Below are 24456 nucleotides of genomic sequence, written 5' to 3' on the forward strand. Positions count from 1 at the left end.
AGTCACCCAACAAGTGCAAAAGCAGACGACGCGAGAGCTTTCGTGTGGATGAAGTGCACAATGTAGGTGTACACTGTAGAACATGGAGTTGTCAAGTCAATAACTCACAGGGCACTCTTGTACTTCTCTAGTCTAGACATGTGAATTCACATTAATTTTAAATGGTAAGAGATTTTTTAAAGAACTTTGTAAAAACTAAACACACGAATCCCCGAAGCAAAAGGTCACAATATTATGGATCAAGTTGAGCTTACCAAGGGAGACAGCTTCTGTGACTCTTCAATGAGAAAGCACAAAAGTCTGTCTCACGTTGTTGCATCAGAGATTGCAGAGTAGCAAACGAGTGCTTTCTCACCTTTAATTCACTATTTTTTAAAAGCCAACATGCCGACTGTGGCATTGAAAAGGGAAGAACTTTTCAGTCGCCTTGGACGATCATACAGTAAGTTTCGGAGTAATGTAAATATGGCTGCGGAGGCTTGTAATTGTTACCGACAAGTTGTGGTAGTCGCAGCAATGAGTGTTGTATAAATATTATTTACTAATTTCGAATTTACTTTTACATTATAATAGAATTAATAATGTTTGTTATATTCCCCATTCTTTCCTTTCGTAGTTTAAATTTTATTTTGTTCGTAAACAGAGTATATTCACGAAACTATTGTTCAGAGCAAGTTTATGATCTTCCAAATTGTTTGAAAAGGTGTTCGTATAGCGCGGTATCCCAGCCAAAGCCAGGCTCACCGCGCATTGCAAACACAAAAATACAACAATTCCTACGGCTGTCTGTGAAGTAAATGGAAATGTCAGATTCTTCCTCTGTAGGTGTCAAATCTACATTTCGGAAAGTCATTTGACTAGAGGAGAATAGATCAATAATCAGAAATGTAGATCAAATAATCAGGAGAATTTCCAGATGATCACAAAACATAAATTGCGTTAAAGTGTTGAAGCATATGACTGTTTGACACTCATGGAAGGTCTATCATAGGGACAACTTATAAAAACAATGAAGAAACTGATGGCAGTAGCTAGAAAAGACTAACAGTGACGAGGGGGGGATTGGTGTTTTACGCCGAGGCAGCGACTGAGGCTATATTACGGCAAGGCAGTCAGCCCTGTAAACAGATGCCTCGTGCAGAGAAAGAACAGCGTGCCCGAGACGAAAAAGGAACTCAGGGCAGCCAACCTTCACTGTATTGGTGACAGGCGCTAACCGTTGCGCCACCGGACCGCTCTAACAGTGACGAGAGAGTTGATATGACGATAGGAAATACAAAAGGCTACAGGCAAGTAAACACTATAGCACAAAGCTGATGCCATATAAAAGTACAGGCCTATACAATAGGCACTGAAAGAGTAAGAGAGAGAGAGATTAAACTAGTATCGAAACAAAAAAACAAACTATCGCAGGAGCCCATGTGGCTAACAAGGTTAAGCTATTGATACAATACAACTTTATTCATCCACCAGGTCTGTTCAAGATGAGCGCCACAAAAAGTGTCTAGTTTTATCTTGTTTTGAGTTGTTTTTTTAAAAACAAAAATAGTATTAGGGTTATGTGCCTTTTTATAAGTTACTTTGTGTACATTTAAGGATTACTTACTATGTTGGTCTGCTGAACAGCTGGAGGAGGGCATCCTTTACAAACAGGAACATCATTCTAGAAGTAATCCTTATGTTTCCAAATCCATTCATCTACCACGTCATTGTTCTGCCATGTAATCGCTACCCACCCTCCTACTTCATTGATCTGCTAAATAGTTACCACCCACCCTGCTACTCCCAGCATAAATGCTAAGACTAATCTCTGTCATGTCTCCATATCTATCCATCTACCACATCATTGTATTGCTAGATGGTTACCATCCACCCTCCTACACCTAGCATAAATAATAAGATTAATCCCTGTCTGAGTCTTGAAAAGAGAGTAGATCCAAGCTATTATTTTAGAACAGCAACTATATTATAGAAGATATTTCTCTAGATATTTCCTGGTTTTGTATCAGCATTGTATCACAAATATCATTTATAATTCCACCTTATCTCCACTGGAATGATGGATCACACAATGAAATGTAGAAACAAAGCAGAAAATCTTCTTGTAAAGGTAGAAATATGGAGTCACCCATAAAAGTGCTTCCCCTATGTGTAAATATATCCCTTACCATAAAATACTAATGCTAGTGCTTGTTTTATTTTAAAAGACACCTCAAGATCTCATAAACATTGTAACCAAGCTTTTTTAACTCTCATAAAAAACATGCTCAAACAAAACCAAAAAAAATGCAATTACTCTAGTATAGTCTCATATTGATCATTGATATTTTCTTATTTTTTGTTTCAGCTGATGAAGAGTTTGATGAGCTGTGCTTCCAGTTTGGTCTGGAATTGGATGAAGTGGTAAGACATTTTCAAATTATTTTCATTTCTGGAAGATCTAAAAGCATTTAAAGACTCTTTTGAGTCCAAAATATTTGTTTACTATATGCTATTTTGGTTGTCAGTGTTTTGTCTAGTGGACAGAAGACAAAGTTATCAACAATTCAGATGGGATAACAACTTTTATTCAGCCAAAAGAGGGGTATTCACTAATATTTGAGGAAGTAGTATTTTGCACTGAGTTTTACCCAATTGATAAAGATGATAACTCCACTAGTCCTTTAATAATATTGGATAAAGATGATACTCTTCCACCTCCCCCACCCCCAGCGTACAATACCATATTGATTGATGCTCCTTAGATGCAGAAAACTTACTTTATTTTGCTTTATAGGCATTTTATAGGTATTTGCCACAAATGGTTAAGACTAACAGTCCAGAATTATTTTCAAATGACCAGCATTAATTCATTACATCAGTACATGATGCTAATTCCTAAAACCTGCTTTACATTTTTAGTACAAAAGTAATTATAGAGCTTTATTCTCTTGACCTGTAAGCAGTTCTGAAAAATTATAGCGCATTATTCTCTTAACCTGTAAACTGTTCTGAGCTTTAACTCTTTGAAGTTCATTTGCACAGTTTTAGCTGGACTATTATGCTTATTGAAGGGATGAAGAGAAACCTCAAATAGTAAAGAGTTAATATTACACTTTTGTAAGCCTTTAACTTTGTCCAGTTCAAAGGTGTAATTGAAAAACCAGATGAATGGATGAGCAAGCAACTGGAAACTGTTAAGGAAATTTAACATTGCAGTGATATATAATATTGAGGCATCTTATGAATAAATTAGTCTTTGGTATTTGCATTAAATTGTATACAGTTATGTTTACTGTGAATGCAACTATACATCTTTGATCTTAGACATCAGAAAAGGAGCAGATTGAAAGAGAACAAGGTTTGGGAAAAGCCAAAGGGGCATCTGAAGATGTAGAATACAAAATTGATGTTCCAGCCAACAGGTAAGTAAACTTAATGGTTGTAATTGTCGTGTGTAGCAACGAATCCGTTCACTCTCCAGTGCAAAACAAACAACACGCACACGTGAGAACACCACAAATACACGTTTAATAAAAACAAAAAATAAAAAAAAAAACAAACCAAAAAACAAATGAAATAATAGGAACAAGGGAGGAAATAAAAAAACAATGGGTCCGGGACAGAAGGGGACACCTACATCTACCAAGCACCACTCCCTCCCTTCTCTGTTTGTACCCTGAAATATCCCCACAGATAGATGTTACTGCGTTCTCAAAACAGATTCTTCGCAGATAAATGCTACTCCATTCTCACAATGGATTTTCACACAGATAAATGTTACTCAAATGTACTCAGAACAGATTCCTCACAGATAAATGCTACTCAAATGTTCTCACAACAGATTCCTCATAGCCCAATATTGTTCCGTTAACACAACGAATTTCTCCCAGCTCAATGTTTCTCCGTTCACACAACAGATTTCCTTTCCAGCTGCATCCCCTGGTGACCACTCTCTTCTCTTTCTTCCAACCATGCCAAAATGTCATAAAAAACAAAACAAAAAAAACCAAAATTGCATCAGATTATAGTGACGCAGCAACCCTTTCCTCCCCTCTAGAACTAAGGCTCGGGCTGAGTCGACATGCGACAGTAATAATGTAAAAAATATTTCAAAGACACAAACACAATATTTCTTTTAAAATGACTGGATCTAGTGAACTGCAAAATGCCCATATGGATTTCCCAAATACCTGTACTCATTTCTCAAATACCTGTACTCATTTCTCAAATGCCCATATGGATTTCCCAAATACCTGTACTCATTTCTCAAATACCTGTACTCATTTCTCAAATGCCCATATGGATTTCCCAAATACTTGAACTGATTTCCCAAATACCCATACTGAGTTCCAAATGCCCAGACTGATTTCCAAAATCTGAGCCATTCTCCCCCTGCCACCACAGTCTTTTCTCCACTAAAGGTAACATTTAGTTGCTAATGGCATTGTCCACTTTGGGATTGGTGGCTTATTTTAGTAGCATCATTTAAACGATTTTTGTTTTTTGTATAATGGTCATTTTGTGAGATAACTTTGTCTAAAATGAACAGATTTGTAAAAGTGATATTTTTGTTTTTTTCACAGATATGATCTACTGTGTATTGAGGGATTGGTTCGTGGCCTACTTATCTTTCAAAAAAGTAAGTGTGAGAAAAAGGAAGAAGAGTGCCTTTTGGTGTGCCTGATATCAAGTTTTGTAGTAAGATTTGTTGATTTATAGCTCTGATAGTAATATTATTATTTAGATGCTTGATAAATTATAGTTTGTAAGAATGTATTGTCCTGATGGAGGCAGATATAGAGTGAAACATACCAAGGAGTGCAGATTCGTTCCTCATGCAAGCAGTCGTAACATTAAAAGAAAGAGACATTAGAGGAGACTGCACTATATACAGTTGTTTGTTAAATTTGTGGAGACAATGCTGATAGTGAAGGACTGTTAGTCAGTTTATTTCATTTCAAACTGTGAAGGACAATCCAGATGGCTCTTGAAATGTTGTGTATCACTGAATACAGAATGAAGCCATTGTAGTGCTGTAAAGTATATCCACCAGTCTGACCTTGCAAAATTGTTATGAGCAATGAACTTGACTTTGTGTAGAATGAAACTCACCAGTCTACTCTAGAGTACTCCACCTGACTCAGAAGTTGCCAGCAGTTGTTTTATTAAACAGTGGTAAGTGATTGACCTTTGATTGTCAGACTTTATCAGAACTTGTAAAATATCAGTCCCTTACCTCTGGACAATGGGGTGGTGCCTTCTGTTAGTAATTCAATTTTTTATATATGTATATATCAGTGATATAGAAATTATAAAATATCAGGCCCAAAACCTATTGGGCAGTGCCAGACTAGGCATCCTGTTTTTTTCTCCAGCAGTACACAGCTGGGACATAAACTGGCCAATGAGGTGGTAAGAGTTGAAAATGCTAGCTTGCTATCTTGAAGGGAATGCAGTGTTTTATAACTGTTTATTTTCTTGTAGACAGCGCAGGTGAGACCATTTGCTTGTGCTGCTGTTCTGCGCAATGTTACTATGACACAGGTCAGTGCAGTCATGCATTATAATGAAGGAGAAGGCTGTGTTCTTTATGCATTTAAAAAGTGCATGTAAATGTTTACACATCTTGACACATTTGTGTTCATGCCATGTAAATACAAATGTATTTGTGGAGATAGATGCATGCTATCTTCTCTTTCTTTTTTATCCATTCTCATCTGCATGTAGATGTAAACGTGCCTCACACACATCTTAACACATGCTGAATCAAGTGAGTTTGAACTTACCTGTGGTGACCATTAATACCACTCACATAATGGAAGTTCATTCCTGCCTTTCTGTGACAACTTGCTTCTGACAATCCTCACTTGGTTAGTTGACATCACAGCACTGACAAGCTGCCAGTCCTCAAAGACGATGAACAACAAAGTTACAGTCTGTTGACACCATGAGCTCCACCCTAGCTATGGCCCCTTTCCATTGTATCATATCACTTCTGATATTTAATTCAGTTAGGAGAAACACTCTTCAACATGTTAGATGAGCAGGTGTCTTCCTAGTCCAGGGTCACGTCATTTTTTCTAGCAACAGCCTGACACCTAACTGCATTGTTATATTAGTACATGCCAATATAAACTTTGATAAATAGACACCACTCTGATTGGTTAATTACTTGTTTCCTTGGACAGGCCTTGGTGTCTTTGATCCCCACCTCGTTACATGTAACCAAAGTCCTCCATTTCAGTACCTTAGATACCAACATTCCTTGTGGCTGTTGCCCATGAACCTGATGTCTATCAAGGGTGATAAGAAACCTTCCCTCAACTCCCTCCATTCTTCACTACCCTGGATATCAACATTCCTTGTGGCTCTTGCCCATGACCCTGAACCCTATCAAGGATTAGGGCATTAACTAACTCTAACACTCCCTTCTTCACTGCCATAGATACCAACATGTGGTGTTCATTGACCTAACCCTCTATCAAAAGGCATGAGACCTTCCTTCACTACGCCATTCTTCCTATTCACTGGAATGGATATCAACAATCCTTGTGGTCCAAGCCTTGTCTGACAATGACTGACTTTAAGTGGTTAAATTCCTTGGGCCTTCTCCACTCAGGCCCAATTCGTACCTGTACTTTTGATGTGGTAATTTATTTTGATCTGGCAATTTATCACTCACAAAAGTTTCTCCTCCATACACCTTACCAACCATCACAGATTAACCATGTTTTCATTTAAAAACACCTAATCACTGAAACATACCAGTTTGACGATGCATAGCAACATCTTGACAACATCAATGACATGGTATAGTCACAGTACTGCACTTTTTTTGTGAGCATTCAAACATTCCAAATTTTGGCTACATGCTAGCTCTCAGTAAAATCATAGTGAACAAGAGGTATTATTTTTGCATTGCTGGATACCTGTTGACTAAAAAATGAGGTAAATGTGTCAGACTGTGCAGTTTACCATGTTATTGTATATACAAACTGCAGAAGCCTGCAAACCATCAGACTTTACAAGTAACCATATATGTAAAATGATTTTTACACAGGAAAGCTACAAGAGTCTTATAGACCTTCAGGACAAACTGCACCAGAACCTTTTGCAGGTCAGACATTTTTTAAAATAGGAAATCGTGTATGCAATGTTGCCATTTCATTTATTCAGATTCTTTTACTCTTATTAAATATTTTTAAATTTTATTGATACATGCTGGTTTTTAATGGGGTTGGTAAAAAAAAGTACTTACAATAAGTTGCTCCAAAATACACAGAAAATGTCTGCGATAGCTGGCTTGCTGAAAATTAGTCTTTCATCTCCCACTCCTATATTTTTGACATGTGCATAAACGCTCCTATAGCAAAGCAGCAATAGCACGGAGAAACTGTTACATTTGTACCTTACTGACAAAATACAAGCAATATTTAACAAATTGCATTCATAATGATCTTTACATTTATGCTACTAAAATGTTTGTTTGTGAACTTTAAAATTATGTCTTTTTTAGTAACATTGCTTGACATTCATATAATTTATTCAGAACTTGGCTGAAGCATTAATGCTATATGGGTTATTTGTTTGGCAAATTCAAGCATTTCTTTCAGGTATTGCTTGCTTTGTGGATGCACTTGTTTTGCAAAATTTCAAGCATTTCTTTCAAGTTATTTCCTGCTGTGAGGGATATTGTTTGCCAAATTTCAAGTTATTGGCCAAGTTACAGAAGAAGCTGACATTGTTGTATGCTGTCTCCATCTTAGGTAATAAATGCTACATCATTGCCAGACCACATAAAATTATTTGTCATAATCTGTTGTTTCACCCTTTCAACTGTTAGGAAAAGCATGATAAGTATGAGCACATTAAAAAAAAAAAAAAAAGCTCTATCGGATATGTTACCATTACAGTGTGGTGTCACACAAACATTATCTTCAAGCGAAACAAAATCTAGTCTTACCTTTTAAGTCTTCATTCTTCATTAATTGTACATGTGGACCTGAAGTGTATTCCAATCCAGTTTATTACAGACGTTTTGATGTTCGGTAGCCATACACAGCCCATGAGGCCTCATTTTGGTTTCAAGATGCTGCTTCCAGGAATAAGGGCCACACAGAGAGAAAAATTTACACATTCAAGAACAAGTTCCTTAAAAGGCAGCTCCAGTGAACATAAATCAATTATTTTGTACAAAGCATGGTTGGCACACTTGTAGGACACCATTAACTACTAACTTAACAACAGCCAAGCACCGTAAGCTTGACTGTCCCAGCATGACACCTTTGTCAAACTGTGATCTTGAGGTATCAGCTTTGCTGTGCCTTTGGTGTTAGCGGTGACTTTGTCTCCAGTGATTGGTCTCTATTCCAGTGTTTTGCACTGTCAGTCTCTTGGTAAAGTCTTGCACTTCATTGTTGATGCTCACTGTCAGATTGCTTTTTGTAAAATACGGGCTGCATTGGCTCCTACCAATGAAAATAGACATGTGTTGATCATGAAATGAAGGTTTCTCGCCTGTTGAGGCACTATTCTGCTAGCAATTTCTCAGCAGAGGTGTTCATATGATTTTGAATCACTTTCAGCATCCACTTTGCTTGCCTGTCTGATTTGGCTTATGGTTCTGTAGTTTGGCACTGTTTCCTTTTTTTTGGAAGGGATATAACTACTGATTAAGTTCATTCTTTGGGTGCAGATAATAAAGCTGGATGCAGATTAATAATTATGCATACAATGCTTCCTTTTTCACTGTTCATGGTGTAGCAACTAAAAAAACAACTGAACACAGACATCTGAAAGTTGATCTTTCATAAGGTGACCAGACGTTTCGGGGGCGAAAGCGGGACACGTGCCGATGATGGTGTCGTCACCGTCAAAAAACACCGAATAAAGTGATTTTTAAAGACAAGCGGGACATTTGATGGACTTGCTAGAAAGCCAGAAAGCGGGACATTGGGCGTCCCGCCCGATATTCAGGCGGGACACGAGGTCAAAAGCGGGACTGTCCCGCCTAATGCGGGACGTCTGGTCACCTTATCTTTCATCATTATCAAACCATCAGTGACAAAGTTTCACATGCATATACATGGGTTTTCCTCAGTGTCTGGAATCAAGATCACACTAATACTTGCACATAAATTGTACTTTTTCTGTGATTGGTAGATAAAATCCCCAGTAGTTTCATCTTTAGGTCTGAAGATCGCCAATAATTTTAAATGCTATGAGATCTTTATGTTTTCTGGATGGGAAACAGTTGCATGCCAGGCGCGCTGTACATGGTTTTGTGCAAGATAGAGTTGTTTGTTATTCAGAAAGCGGTCTTTGTAGCTATCGGCACTCATGACCTTGACACAGTGAAGGCATTTATATATGATGCAAGCCCCCTGCAGACATCTGCTTTAAGCCTTTAGGACAAACTCAAGAGCTTACTAGCTGAACAGATGATGGAACTATACTCAGTAAGTCTTGTGGATTTGGTTACTTTGGCCAAAGCTTAATAGAAAGGATTCAGCTGTTTTGGGTGTGATCATTAATTACTCAGAATAAAGCACAAAAAGTTTTCCCCTATGACAATGTAGTATATCCTGTTTCATAGAAATTGTAAATAAAGTACCAAACTCTTTTATCAATATATGAAGACCTCTTTTTATTCTTAGTTTTATTGTACTATATTTTTACAAATTATTTTATTTTGCATATAGATATCGTTTTTTAATATTGAAAACTTTTTTTATTTTTGCTCTATTGTAACGTGTTATTTACTGATTGTTTCCGTTTTTGCTATAGATATCGTTATTTGCACATTAAACTTGAACCCAGACTGCTTTTCTGTTTCATTCATGGGAGAAAGTCACTTAAAGCAGTATCTTCCATTATTAGAGACAAGGCTGTCTATCCTGGTAATTTATGATTCAACAGGAGTTTGTTCTGTCAATGCCTCCCATCATGTAATGGTAAGCCTTAGCCAGTCCTTCACTGAGTATACATATTTTAACAGTATAGTTTCGGTTTGTGTACTGATGATATCAGTTTCAGCACATTGATGAGGACAACAGGTTGCTACTTCATTTGTTAATGATGCAAGGTGGTTACCATAACAATTGTGTTATGAGACGTGGTGAACAGAGTAAAATGACATGTGAATAGCCGATAGAATGCTGTGCAGATAGCTAGAGACCTCACTGTGCGCACTTTAAAACATTTCACTTTTTGCTCATTCACAACCTGCTGTTTTGGTTTGACATTTTGCGGCTTGTTGGTTTCAATTGCGTTTCTCTGAGTTTGTCCCTCTTGTCGCAGTTGTGTTGTTGAGGGAAAACCTCGTTTAAGATATTAATAAAAGCAACAAATTCGTTTCATGATTCATGTTTGCACTTCATCTGTTCTCTAGAATGGTGGCATGAAAGATGGATGACAAATTGATATAGTGTGTTTAACTTCTAGTAGGTGTGGATACCTCATATAACTGTTTAGATTGTTTCAAACATCACCTTAATGGGTTATGGGTTAGGGTTACTGCTTATTACATGTTATAGTGAGCTAAAGTTACTGCTTATTTACATGTTGTCCTAATCGTTATGGTTACTTTTTTTTCATCTGTTACGGTAGTTCCCTAATCCGTCTTTCTCTGCAGATTCATGAACTCTCAGTTGATGTTACCCCAATACTCTTTGATTTTTTGTTTTTTTTTCTTTTGTTAGTTGTCAGTTATTTATTCTTCCATCTTTTGTATGCTGTCTGTGTCTCGTTCTTGTCTCAGTTGTAAGAGCATGCTCCTTTATGAGCATGAGTATGACAGTTTGTCTTGACCGGCACTTGTCATTGTGGGAAGCACATGTATAACCGCGGTAGCAGACAGCCTCCACTCTTGCCTATTGTCTGTGAAAGTCAGCAGGTCCTGTACAGGGACAACCAGACCAGCCTTTGATGTTCATAAGCACACTTCTTCCTTCTGACCACCACAGCATAGGCTGCCCTTCAAGATACCTTGAAGGATAGTTTTCAACATCCGGTGTGCTGGGTCACGTTGCCAAAGACAGCTTACGTCACTTGACTGTTGAAAGTAGAGGTTCCTTGTCCTATGAGTTGGAAAGTTGTTGACTCTGTGTTCTTTTGTATGAGATCTGGAGCAGCCTTCTCAGTCCACGTGTCACATCTGCTAGAGCAGGATGGACACTACCAGGGATTGTACAGCTTGTACTTGGCAGTGAACCTTATCTTATGGCTCTACCAGATCCTGTCTGGTGTAGTCATTACCACTGTTGCTGTTGCGATCCTGATGTGGATATCTGGCGTGGAGTTGCCGTCCTTGGAGAGGTTGGCTCCCAAGTACTGCAGGCTGCTGACCTCTTGGACTGTACCCCATTCATAGAGATCTGCTTTGTCACTGCCATTGACCGTAACTTCGCTGTTTTCAGTGCTGGTCTCCATTCCATATGCATTTGACCTGTCTGTCAGTCTGTTAGTGAGGTCTTGTTTTTCTTTGTACCTGCTAACAGATTTATGTCGTCTACAAACATAGGCTTGGTTTTCCACCAATGGAAATGGAAGTATGGTGGTTGTAGAGAGCTTAGAGCATGATGTTCTCCAAGAAGGTGATAGGATATATCCTTGATGTACGCCCTACTTTGGTGCGAAAGTAAGCTCATTTGTTTGTTCAGCATTACTTTATTCATTGAGCTATATAAATCATGCATTTATTAGTATTCTTGTTGCAGGAGAGCATACCAAGATCACACTTGACACGCGCAACATTTTCATTGAGTGTACAGCCACTGATCCACCAAGGCCAAGATAGTGTTGGATATTCTGGTTACTATGTTCAGTGAATACTGTTCCCAGCCATTTACGTGAGTACTTGAGGGTCGTTAGCAAGTACAGTGAACCTCGGTTAACGAACTTAATCCGTTCTGGAAAGCTGTTGTTATTCCGAAATGTTCGTTATCCGAAACAATTTTTTCCATAAGAAATAACGGAAATAGGTTTAATTGGTTCCCAGCCCTGTTGATCTCCTCGCTAATATTTGAAGTTATAGGCTATATAGGTATTGTGTTTTAATGAGAACAGTTATAATGCAATATAAATGGAGTTAAATAAACATAAAAACATTAATGAAAGCATTTAAACATCAGAAAACTTGCCGTTTTGACGGCGTGGGTGGAAGCAGGTGTGGGGAGGAAGGGGTGGAATTTTTGATTCCCCCCTCCATGAGCATGTGACATTATAAAATCGGGGTGACTTCCCTTTTCTGTAGCTTTGAGGTTAAAGGAAAAAACTTGTCCAGTGTCTGTTCCTTCTGTCTTTTTTGTAAAACTTCAGTAATACGACATCACATATCCGACAGACGCATGCCACCTTCATACTTTGAAATCATTCCTTTTTCAATTCATTTGTTGGCCGCTTCCTTGTCATTACCTCATACTATTAATTGCTCTTAATCTTCTTTGGAGCCATGATTGAGGATTATCTTATTAAAATAAAGCACAAAAATCACTAAATAAGACGAATGCTCATAGATAAGGAACGACTGATCGTAACTGTGTCTCGAGCGTGAATGATGACATGCTGGTCAGTCACGTGTGGTTCACGTGGCTGTTCGTTATCCGAAATTTTGTTCGCTATCCGAGACAAACTTTTAACGAAATTTTTTTTTTGTTATCCGAAATATTCGCTATCAGAGGCGTTCGCTAACCGAGGTTCCACTGTACAAGGTTTTTGCTTCTAATTCTGTGCCCAATTATCTGGATAACTGTTTGTGGGTCCTGGAAGTTACTTTTATTTCCACTCACCGTCTCATCACCTGAGCTAACATATGTAATGGAGGATAAAGACAGGGCTGGTATCTAAATCTTAGTGTTTGCTTACAGCCCACTTTACATTTAGTGAACCTTCAAAGAGCCTAGCTAAAAGTGAGCTCATTTGTAATGACTGAATTGAGTTAGGGTTAGCCTTAACTCTGACCCTGACAAAAGACAAACTCATGTTTGACGACTGACAGCTGGGTTAGGGTTAGGCCTAACTCTAACCCTTTACATAAACCCTTAAAAAGTGGTGTCTTATTTATGGTGGACAATTTCCATTATTTTCATAGTGTTGTTCTGTTGTTGTTGAACAGTTGTGCCTACTGATGTCCTGTTTAAACACTAAAATGCCATTAGTTTTCAGTGGTTAGTATAGCTAGAGAGGCTACTTTTTTTGATTTATTCATTTCAAGCATTCCTGCATGGACCTCTTCCTATGGATGCTTCTAATTAAGTGTGCAAAAGATGTATTATTTAATGCTCCTGGCTTATGTATGACCCTTACTATCACCATGGTTTTAGGTACAGACAGTGCTCACCTCCTCTGTAGGTTGCCATAGTTTACACTTTGTTCTAAAATATTTTGTTCAAAGAAAAGGAGCCATCTAGTTCCAAGTTGTTCCCAAATTAAGGCAAACATGAACGTAAGCCCAGTTAAAAGTATTTTATAATAAAATTATTAGCATGAGACTCTCACATTATGTATGTTAATGTAGACCTTATCAAAATAAAAATCAAGAGCTTGAAAAAGATCTCAAGAGCGTAGTCATATCAGACAGAATGAAGTGTGATGAAGTGTGATGATAATATTACTATCATGAAATAATATGCACAATATCTTCTGCTACTGTTGGTGCATTCTTGTTCTTATTTACAAGTGAGGTTCATGAAATATGTGCTCCTGTTACTGCTGGTCCATTCTTGTTATTTACAAGAGAGGTTCATGAAATAATATCTACAGAAACATCTGCTCCTTTTGGTCCCTTCTTCTTGTAATTCATAGAGGCAAGGGCATGGGATTTTTCAACCAAGTTTAAGCTGCCAAACTGATGATGGGAGACGCCCCTATATAATAAAAGCACTAACAGCATATTACTAGTCTGGAAGGCAAGATAAAAAGAATCTTAACATTATGAGAAAGCTGACCAGAACAGACATGAGAGGAGGTGGGCAGTGAGAAAATCCTTAAATCAATAACTCAAAGAAGTAAGAACAACATCTTGAATATAAGTCAAGCTCTTGGGTGGTAGCACCCAAGATATACTAACAGACCTAGGATAAAGTCCAAGCAATGAGAATAATCACTAGTGCCGTGAGAACAACACTGGTAAAAGGAACAGATAACATCAAGAGCACAGAGTGCAAGCACAGTGCAGACCACCTGATGACAAATACAGCTATTGTCAGGCAGACACTAGTACACGTACACCACAGACCACCTAGGCCTGTATTTAATGACTCATGCGTATTGTAAAGATTTCAATAACTAAATGCATTAGCTGATTGATGGAGCTCAATTACAGATTGAAGTAACTGAAATTATGGTATTATTAAGTGCACAGAGAATCAGGAAGCACTTTCAAAGGAGGTTTATCGTTAGTTCGTGTTTGAGATGTAAATGTGCTGCTCCTGAGTTGACATGGCTACTGGTTGGCTTGTTGCAGGGTGGAGGAGGCAGAAGTAATCAACCCTGATGGACGTACCGTGCTGTACCCAGTGAGTGGAGCTGTCTGCACTAAGAATGTTTCATTCTAACCCTAACCCTTTTTTTCATGTTTTTTATTGTGCTGAGCTATTTCCTGTCAAGATCATTCAACACCTTGAAACATTTATTTTGTGCAACAGAACTTTGGTTGGTTATTACTTCAGTGTGTTTCACATAACAGTTCTGATGCAATAACAATAGAATGTTAATTCTTTAATAATTTGATAAATACAAAGGTATAATTTTACCAGAAGAGCTTATGAAACAATTATTGCTTAAAGGCAGGCAGAGATTTGCTTGATGAAACAGCAGTAAAACTACATGAGGCAAATCTGTGACAGGAGCTGGTATACAGGACTGAGAAAGTACAGGTAGAGAAAATCAGTCAACAGATTGGTGTGACACTAAACGCACAAGACATGGCAGATCTTCTCACTAGAATGTGTCTGGAGTCACAGGTTTTGGAAGATAAGAAGACACTGATGGTGAAGGTCCCTCCAACCAGAGCAGATATCCTTTGTGCTATTATATACCCTTCTCTCCACATATACATCATGTCACAAAATTCCACAATGTTCTATTTACATAGCTTTGCTTTCATCACAGTTCCAGAACATTCTGTTTAACTATATTGTATTTGTCAAAAATTTCCATTTGTGGCTTCTATTCAGGCGACCATTACGCATCTTTCATCCAGGCGTTTCTGAAATAAGCTGACGTCACAGTGTACTGTATATAGCCTAGTCAGAAAGGTTGAGCAGTTAAAATATTACAGACTTCATGGGATACACTGTAAGCTACTGTTATGTCAAGCTGTTATTATTTTATCCATTTAGTTACAATACACAATACTAATGTCTCCAAAGTTGCATTAATACCGTGGACAATTTTTGCTTTATTTGTGGGAAGTGACATTTGCCAATGGGCTTAGCTAGTAAAAGAGGAAAACAGAATCAGAACAAACATTTATTTTTCAATATCCAGTTCAGAGGATTGATGGAGACTAGTAATGAAGTAATGATGGCAAATCATGAAATAACAACGAGAAGATATGTTTGTCTTGTTAATTTTATCTACAATTTCAGTTTCTTCTTAGTTATTACACTGTTATATGTTGTTGTCTGTTGCATAAAATATATAGAGAGAAAAGTAAAATTTACCAAAATGCTCATGGGCTGTTCCTTTACTCTGAAGGGATTCTCTTGACATCTGTTTTTCTTAAAACCTAGAATAATCTTAGAATTATAAACCCTTAACTACACAACATATCATGCATGCTTGTGATATCATGGAAGATGCCGCCATTGCATATGGCTATGATAACATCCCTATGATGTTTCCATCTACAAGCACAACTGGAGCCCAGGTATGTCACCTTTCCCACTTGTAGTTTCAGCTAAGAAAAAGGTGTTTACTGAAATATTTTGCCCAGATGCATGTTTGGCTTACTAAAACTTGCACTTTATTTGCAGTATTTTGTCACCAGATTCCAGCACAGTTAGAGTGCTAATTATTGTCTAACCTTTCCGTCTGATGCTTTTTCAAGTTGTCATTACTCTTTTTACGTCAGGGTATTTTAAAAGATACGATGTGAAAAGTGCTGCCATCCAGTAATTAAGCAGTTGAACAATCTGGTGGAACTCACACTTACAGTATAGATATGCCTCTTTCTTTTGGTGTAAATGAACATTCACAACTGTTTATGCTGTGAAAATGTACTTTCACAGTATCCCACAGATTGTGTTATGCAAAAAACATTAACAGCTGTTTGTTGTTCAAATGAACATTTGCAACTGCACATACGAATGAACATTTACAGCTGTTCGTGCCATGCAAACGAACACTTGCAGATGTTCACGATGTGCAAATGAATATATCTGTCTGTGCAAACTGTGCACATGTGCAGTGGTAGAGGCACTGTATCTTGGTGGCACTCTTGGTAGCTTTGGAGCAGAAAATGGCCAAAAGCTAGTGCAGGCCTGTAACAAGAAAACATTGGAGCTGAAAGTCACAAGTAGGCTGGTACAGTGATTGCTTTCATGTGTGCCTTCTTTCACAAAATGCAGATGATTGCCTTAAGGATTTTCCAGGCGTGGGTTATGTGAAGTAATCGCATAATACCTTATCTCCATATGGATATATAGTCACATATGTTTCGTGAAAGGTCTACTAACTGAAAGCATTCAACTTTTGTGATTTTGGGTGCTTATGTGTTTGTGTGTGCACACACCGACACATCAACATCACTTAGACATATTCCACATGGTGTCAGAAGTGGGATATGAATCCACACCCACATTTTACACAGACACACCATCACTTAGACATATTCCACAAAGTATCAGAAGTGGGATATGAATCCGTGTCCACATTTTTCACAGAGCTATCAACTCGCCTTAGCCAATGCCCTCCATCTCCACAAGAAATCAAGAACAGCAACTTGACAATCTTCTAATGGTTTTGTCCACAACCAGACTGACTTCTTACTATTTTAAATCCAGCATTAACAAGGCCAAACAAGGTAGTATCCAAGTGCCAACATAAACAGTGACTGTAACCTGTCTTAACCATTCTAAAGTTAAAGCTGTAGGTGAAATTAGGTGGAATTTCATTGTGTCTACAGCCCCTGTCCTTGCGACCCTTCACCTTTTGCATTATTACATTCACAGAGAAGAATAGAACTAAAATTTCTGCATTCTAAAAGCAAAAGATATTTCTTTGTGTTTGACACTAATTTTATAGAAAACCAAATGTGTTGAAGGAAAATGTGTGATTAGACACCTAGAGTAAAAGCATAACCCTGGGGCACAATATGATTAATGTATAGATGTTAAAAGTTAAGACCCATGAGCTAAAATCTTATGGCAGTATGTTGGCATGACAATTTTACAATTGTGTTCTTTTCAGAAAATTAAAAGATGTTTATGCCATAGTCCTTATTGAACAAGATGTCAGACCTGATGGTGTGTTGAGATGGCAATTGTTTAATAATTTTTTTGCGCTTATAATAATATGTATGCTTATTCAGAAAGAGAAAAATCATCTTGGTGCTTTTTTTTAAAATACACTGCAGTTCTCCCTGAACAGTTTGTCAGACCTGATAAGACAGGAAACGGCAACATGTGGATTCACTGAGGTGCTGACATTTGCTCTGGTAAGTGATATAATTACAGCTAGTGTGCTAGAGGTAATTGTACCCAGTGGTCTGGGTAACTCTCCGGAGGTAGCACTACCATCTGATTGGTCTAAATAATGTGACAAGTGTGCTCATGGAATTAGTGAGAGATATGCATGATAAACTTAGGTTTAGTGAGTGCTGGTTTTCTATAGGCAGTGAGGTTTGGCCTGCAAGTTCCTGTCTGATAAATTTAGTTATAAGTAGATCACACGATAAATGTGGCTGTTGCCATTGTGAAGTAATTTGCTGCTTACTCACCAGAAAAAAAAGAGTGGTTTGCAGAAATCTTATAGAAATGTCATTCATGGAATTGGCACCCAAGCTTTTTTATTTCCCTTCAGGATTGTTTCTTGTGGAAAGAGTGATCTAACCCTCACAAAGATCTGCAACAAGATCTGGAAAACCAGAATATGGCTCACACCCTGGACCTAATCTCTCCTTATAACATTTCCCTACAATTCACTAAGTCACCCAAGTAAATAATTTATATTGAAAATCGACAGGATCTTGCAAATTGACCACTTAGTAATGCTTGCAGTGTTCTCATGAGGACATCTCAGACAAACTGTTGATAGTACTTGTTTGCTTGCAGTGTTCTCGGGAGGACATCTCTGACAAACTGTTGCAAGATATCAAGAGAAGTAAGCCTGTGCATATTGCTAATCCAAAAACATTGGAGTTTCAGGTGAGTTAAATCTTTAATCACCTGGCACCTGAATTTTTGACCTGATCTGCTTGCTTTATTTTGTGCAATTTTTCTGCACTGATCTGAAACTACTTTTCCCCATTTGATCCAGCTGTTAAATGGGTGCCTAACTCCATAACAGATTAGGAAGGATAGGCAGTAAGGGAGAGATTGGGGGTAAACAAGTTCAGATTATTGTGGATGAAAGTGTTGAATAAGAATGGCTTTTTTCTATTTTTAACTATATTAGTTAAATATATTATGTGCACTATTATATGCAGTGTTAAGCAGAAATATCAAAACAGAGGGTATCTACAACCCTTTTTGGCATTCCTTTATAAAACTGTCATCCAGTACATATTGTACTGCAACAAGCAAAATCTTGGCTAATACAAAGAAATCCTATATGTTCTAGATGAAGATATTTTTCATATAATTATTTATTATTATTTTCCACATTTTAGAGATAATACAATCCAATAAGTATTATTTTCTCCAACTTATAGATAAGGGAGTTCACAAAAGCATTCTTTTCCCTAACTTAAAGACAATACTTTAAATGAGCATTATTTTTTACAAGTTAGAGATAAGACCATACCCTCAAGCATTTTTGTAAAACTGCTTCAATTTGGGCTGCATGCACAAAGTTTGAACTTTATGTAAGATTTTGGTGTCATGTACTTTGTCATAGGCATTATATTTATTGTTGCAGGTAGCACGCACCACTCTGTTGCCTGGTATCCTAAAGACTATTCATCACAACAAGAACATGCCACTGCCTTTAAAACTCTTTGAAATCTCTGATGTTGTCTTGCAAGACCCATCAAAAGGTGACCTACATTATTCTTGGTTTATCACCAGTTTTATCAATTAGAAACAGGTCGTCTTTTTCTCATTAATATCTGCTACATACATACCTTCTATGTATGCTGGATCCCTGTTCATTCTCTTGAAAGTGTGACTAAAACTCACTGTATAAGGATGGGTACCTAATTGAAGTTTCTGGAAACTAGCTAGCTAAGCATGCATTATTTTGTTTGAAGATTGATATGTCAGTGATGTCGACAATGTATTTGAACTATGAAATTGTTGGTGTGGGTAGATAAGGAGTGTTTAGTTTAGTCCTTGTTACTCCTCAAGGAGCATAAGGCAGTAAGATAAAGAGTTTACTATCTGAAAATAATTCACCAGGATATTTTTCTGATTGCACTCACAAAATGTTCCCAACAAGCACACATCTTTTTAGGTAAGCATCAAATGCATCTTTATAACTTTATTGCATCTTTATAGCCAAAAACAAACAAACAAAAACACACACACACACAGTGCTGGAAACTAGAGTACAGCTCACGGAATATACAAAAAAATTTTAATAATTAAAGAGCCATGTCTCTATTATTCATGCATGCTTGTATTTATGCTAAGAGTTTTTTAGTTATTTCCAGTCCTTTCTCTGTGCTGTATGACTGTACTGTTCTCAGTGCGCCCATCATGAGGGACAGGCATGTTTTAAATAAAAAGTTGCATTGTAGATACTCCAGATCCACAATTTGGGAGAGAATTTACATTTTCTTGTTGACATTTGCCAGATGTTGGTGCCAGGAATGAGCGGCGCCTATGTGCTGTCAACTACAACAAGTCTCCAGGCTTTGAGATCATCCATGGACTGTTGGATCGCTTGATGCAGCAGTTGGAAGTAACCCCTGGTGGGGGTGATACAGGTTATCATCTGCTTGCTAGTGATGGTAAGAAATGAGAGTGCTGGTCTGTGCAACAATCAAGGGTTTCCCTAGTGTGATCCCCCCACTTTTCACTAAAGATAAGCGTCATCTCTATCTTCCCAACATGACTTATGACTGGTTGTGTTCTGTTGCACATTTTGTAAAAATAACCTTTAAAAAATAATTCTAGTCCATCTTAAGAGAGCATTTTTGTTTTACTGGCAAGAACGTAGATTTATCAGCCAAATACTGTGGGGAAGAGAAAACCACTCACTAAACAGCATGTATGATTATCCAGTACTTTCAAGTCATCCTTTTGAGGAAACTGAGGGAACGTAGGTCTCCCCCACGTAATTCCTGTAATACTTGTTAATCAATAAATACCCAAATGCACAAAAAACACTTTTCTTTACAGTGACAAGTTTTTTTTACCATTTTCATTTCAGTCACGTTTTTTATAAAGTTATTGATTAAAAATTTTCAACAAAAAATCGCAGTGCGCATGGAGTGTTTACCATTACATAAATCATAAGTTTAGTGACGTCTACAAAATGGGTTTAAAGTTACTTTGGCAAGGCAAGGTATAGGCTGAAAAGTGATTTCCTGTCTTGCTCACACAGTGCTTACATGTTGCTCTTATAACGGTCTGTTCAGGAATGAATTAACTATGTTCAGGTGCTAAGGATGCATGCTGAAGGCTGACAGCTAGATCTCGCACACCACAATGCACGCTACCACACATTTATACTTGGCCATTGGCAACAACCCTGGTCTCTGCTATGCACATTATTATTAATGATGTATGGCTAGATTTATATTGCGCGATAAATGCACCAAAATCATAATCAGTGCTTTAACAAGTTGCATCAATGGGTACACAAAACTTAACTTCATCTGGTAGCCTTTTGTAATGTGGCTTTGGTATTATATACATATATGGATATTTAGAATTAAAATTCCTAACCCATTTCAATTTTGAACAAAGCATGTTGGACCAGCTTTTTGAGGCTATGATTTGATCATATTTATGTGGAAAGCAACCAAGATTTTTGCTTGTTTTAGTTGCAGAGAAAATATTTGTCAGCTTTCTGTATGGGCAGTCAGATTTAATTTTTTTCTGTGTAGCAGCAGGTAAGGTTCAGCTGTCTGCAGAAGATACCATTGAAAGATATATTGTTCAAGCAATTGATAAATGATGTAACTCCTTTTGAGTAAAGAGCAGGTAGAGTGAAGGTCTTCATCTCTTCAAGTGTCAAGACATTTTTTGATCAAGTTTTACAGAATTATCATTTGTTGTCATATGCTGCCTAACCCTAACCCTTTATGTAAACATGTCATGCATTCCTGAGAGAACTGCAAATTCAGGTATTAGTAATTTTAAAAAAAACTAGTAGTAACTTAGCAGTAATTGGCTGAAATTATCATTGTTTGTTCATAACCAACAGTAGAGATGTTTGTCAGTCTCTTAAATAGTGACAAAGCTTTACTTTCAGGAATAAGCAATGTTTTTATTTGTTAGTTCAGCTTGAAAAACAGAAGCTGTTTGGTCTGCATCTCATTGAGTTAGCAATACAGTTTAATAAACTGTTACTGGGTGTGTACTACATTCTCTTGTAAAGTTAAAAGGTAAGGGTTCTGTGACCATGCTGTCATCAGAGAGTGAGGTTGTTGAAAGATATAGATACTATCGTTTCAGCTCAGAATTTCAGGTTTCAAACAAACCTTTTATTTATAATCTTGTCTAAAGCACACATTTACATGCCCGGAACAAAATGCATTTCTCAGAATGTTCAGCACCATGGTGGTCATGTATGTAACCCTAACCCTTGACCTGCTAACCCTAAACTTCTCATCCCCTTAGAACCTGAAACCTACAACATGGTACCCTGACAATATGTCTTCAGCATATCATCCTGCCATCCCAGAAACTCATTTTACCCGGCTCTCAGAGGCGTCCATGTTTCATACTCTTGCAAACTGGCCTTAACGAATAACATAGGAGACACCAGTTGACAAGAAAGGCTAACCCTGTCACACCAGTTTTCTTCATGTCCATTAGGCTCACAGTGTTCAGGCTGGACGCTGTGCCTTGATATAGCCTTAGTTGTTGGCTTGGTGTAAAACATCAGCACATACCCCCACACTGTGTGCAGGTTGGAACTTGTATGGAGCGATCCCCAGAACCAGATGTCAGTGTTTCGACAACTGCACTTACTAACTAGGAGTTATAAGTAAAGGCTGGCATCCAGTAAATTGAATGACATTACTCAGAGACGTTATGCATTACTTGATAGTCCTTATACCTTCCCAGACCTGTGTTTTAGATGTAATTGAAAGTCAAAAGTTCTGATTAACTCTATCATAGCGCGTGTTTTTTGAAGTACTTTTGTTGACCTGTGGATTTATTTTGCAGACGCTACCTATTTTCCTGGACGATGTGCTGATATTGTTGTGCAAGGCCAGGTTTTGGGTAGGTTGGGTGTGCTACATCCTGATGTGGTGACCAAATTTGAGTTAAACATGCCTTGTGCTGCGCTGGAGATGACACTGGAGCCATTTCTATGATCTATAGCTGCAGCTATGTTAAACTGTTAAGCGCCACGTGAATACTGCAAGACCAACATGCTGTGTGTCTGCTGCCTTCTGTGATCGTGGTAATTGTATTATGCATATTCATAAAATTCACAGAACACAGCGTCTATTTATGGGAACATTGTTTTACTGCTGGAATAATAGCATTAGTGTGAGAAAAGTAAAAATGCAACATTCGTCTCTGTGTCATTTTATCGTAGAAATAATAAACTGAAGAAAATTGTAATGAGTTGTTTTTAATACAGGTATTCTTTTTATTAACTATTGTACATTTCATCCAGTTTACATATAATCTAAGACAGTTGTAAACATGAGATAAGGTAAGATGAGCAACCAACAAACCAAAGAGATCAAAAAGTTTACTAAAGCCAGCAATGTGTCGGGGTGTTGAAAACTCTTGAAAGTAAACTGGAGTGCATTTACGCACCATTCAGTGTAAAGCTACCAGAATTTACAGTTTTTGTTGGGAAATTTGAATGACAAAGAACAGGAAATTTTAGTAAACCTCAAACAAGAGGACATCAGTCATGTAGGCTGCAATTGAAGTTCACCAAAGAGAGCCACCATCACATCCCAGGTGTGACTTACCTCTTCTTTTGTCACTTTAGACTAATGTTGTATGACAACCTGCAGGCGGCGCTTAGCAAGTTAACCACTGACAATACATATGGTCCTGTCACAGCACGACACACTGCGTGTACTTGGGAAAGTGCTTGGCACGGAGGTACAAACAAAAAGTGGGTGGACTGGCCATACCTTTGACCGACTGACCACAGTACAACACTACAAGGAGACTGTAGCTGATCGAAACATATTTCCCAGCAAACACCAAGATTCAGCCAAGCTTGGTGCATCCTTGGTGTTAAAGGCACTCTTTGTGACCGGAAAAGTAAGCTTAAAAATCTCCATCCCAAATCCCCAAAACTACTGTGAATGCTACTTACCATAAATTGCGGCTTTAAAGTGCTGCAAGGTGTCAAATCTTCATTTCCCCTTCCAAGCTGTATAAAAGAGATAGTTTTGGAGCAAGCAGATTTCAGCAGACGGTAGAGTGCCTCTTTTGGTGTGCAGCCACCAAAATAGCTCAGATACAAAACCTGAAACAAAAAATATGTTTCGATCAGCAACAGTCTCCTTAGATATACATGCATCCCATTTGTGAATCTTCTGAAGATGGCATGTACAATGGGTGAGCTGATATGGTAAGACAAAGTTTAACAAATATGGAAGCAGTAAACACCAACAGGTTACTTTTTACACCTGGTTATTCTTTCATGTCTCTTGGAATGGCCCTTACTGACAAAATCTTTCCTACCTCTTACCATTCTTTGTCTGGTACCTCCTCTGCCAAAGTATCGTTTAACCGCTCCAGTTGATCAACTTCCTGCAGTGGAAAGAGGAAGGTATCTAGAGGGGCAGGAGTTGTATGGCTGGCAGCCACATTGCTTTACTGGTCCACCTTCTGCTGCAGGATCTCTACACCGTTCTGGAGTTCTTGTATCTTTTTGAAAGTTTTCTCAAAATAACTTGGACGCTTTTGTACAACCACTAAAAAAGAAAATTAAGATTATCTGAATGCTGATATTTAAATTAACTTTAAATACAAGGTGATTATATACATATACCTCACATGCAAAAATAAAACAAATAAGCATTTCTAATTCTCTGAATGTAATAATTAGAAGTTTAAGTAGAATCTTACCTAGCAGATGTTTCTGGTGCTGCTGATGATGGTGATGCAGGAATAGACCGTCTGATGGTGGCCCCTAAAAGCAAAACGAAGTCTCTTAGTG

The 24456-nt window shown here is 37.8% G+C and overlaps 1 protein-coding gene across 1 annotated transcript; it reads left to right on the top strand.

The window, feature by feature from the left end:
* The first annotated feature begins 86 nt into the window (after positions 1-86).
* On the top strand, positions 87-22889 carry LOC112556070 (phenylalanine--tRNA ligase beta subunit-like). Its single transcript, XM_025224685.1, is given in 21 exon segments — positions 87-442; positions 2348-2403; positions 3307-3404; positions 4566-4689; positions 5467-5526; positions 7043-7099; positions 9294-9357; positions 9360-9412; positions 9414-9444; positions 9829-9905; positions 9907-9929; positions 11686-11759; positions 11762-11831; positions 14447-14498; positions 14829-14997; positions 15753-15853; positions 17561-17641; positions 18258-18350; positions 19063-19180; positions 19940-20095; positions 22485-22889. Coding segments are annotated over 21 exon segments (1767 nt in total). The 5' UTR covers positions 87-384; the 3' UTR covers positions 22637-22889.
* The last annotated feature ends 1567 nt before the right edge of the window (positions 22890-24456 follow it).

The sequence above is a fragment of the Pomacea canaliculata genome, linkage group LG2, assembly GCF_003073045.1.
Source record: "Pomacea canaliculata isolate SZHN2017 linkage group LG2, ASM307304v1, whole genome shotgun sequence".
NCBI classification, from domain to species: Eukaryota; Metazoa; Mollusca; class Gastropoda; order Architaenioglossa; family Ampullariidae; genus Pomacea; species Pomacea canaliculata.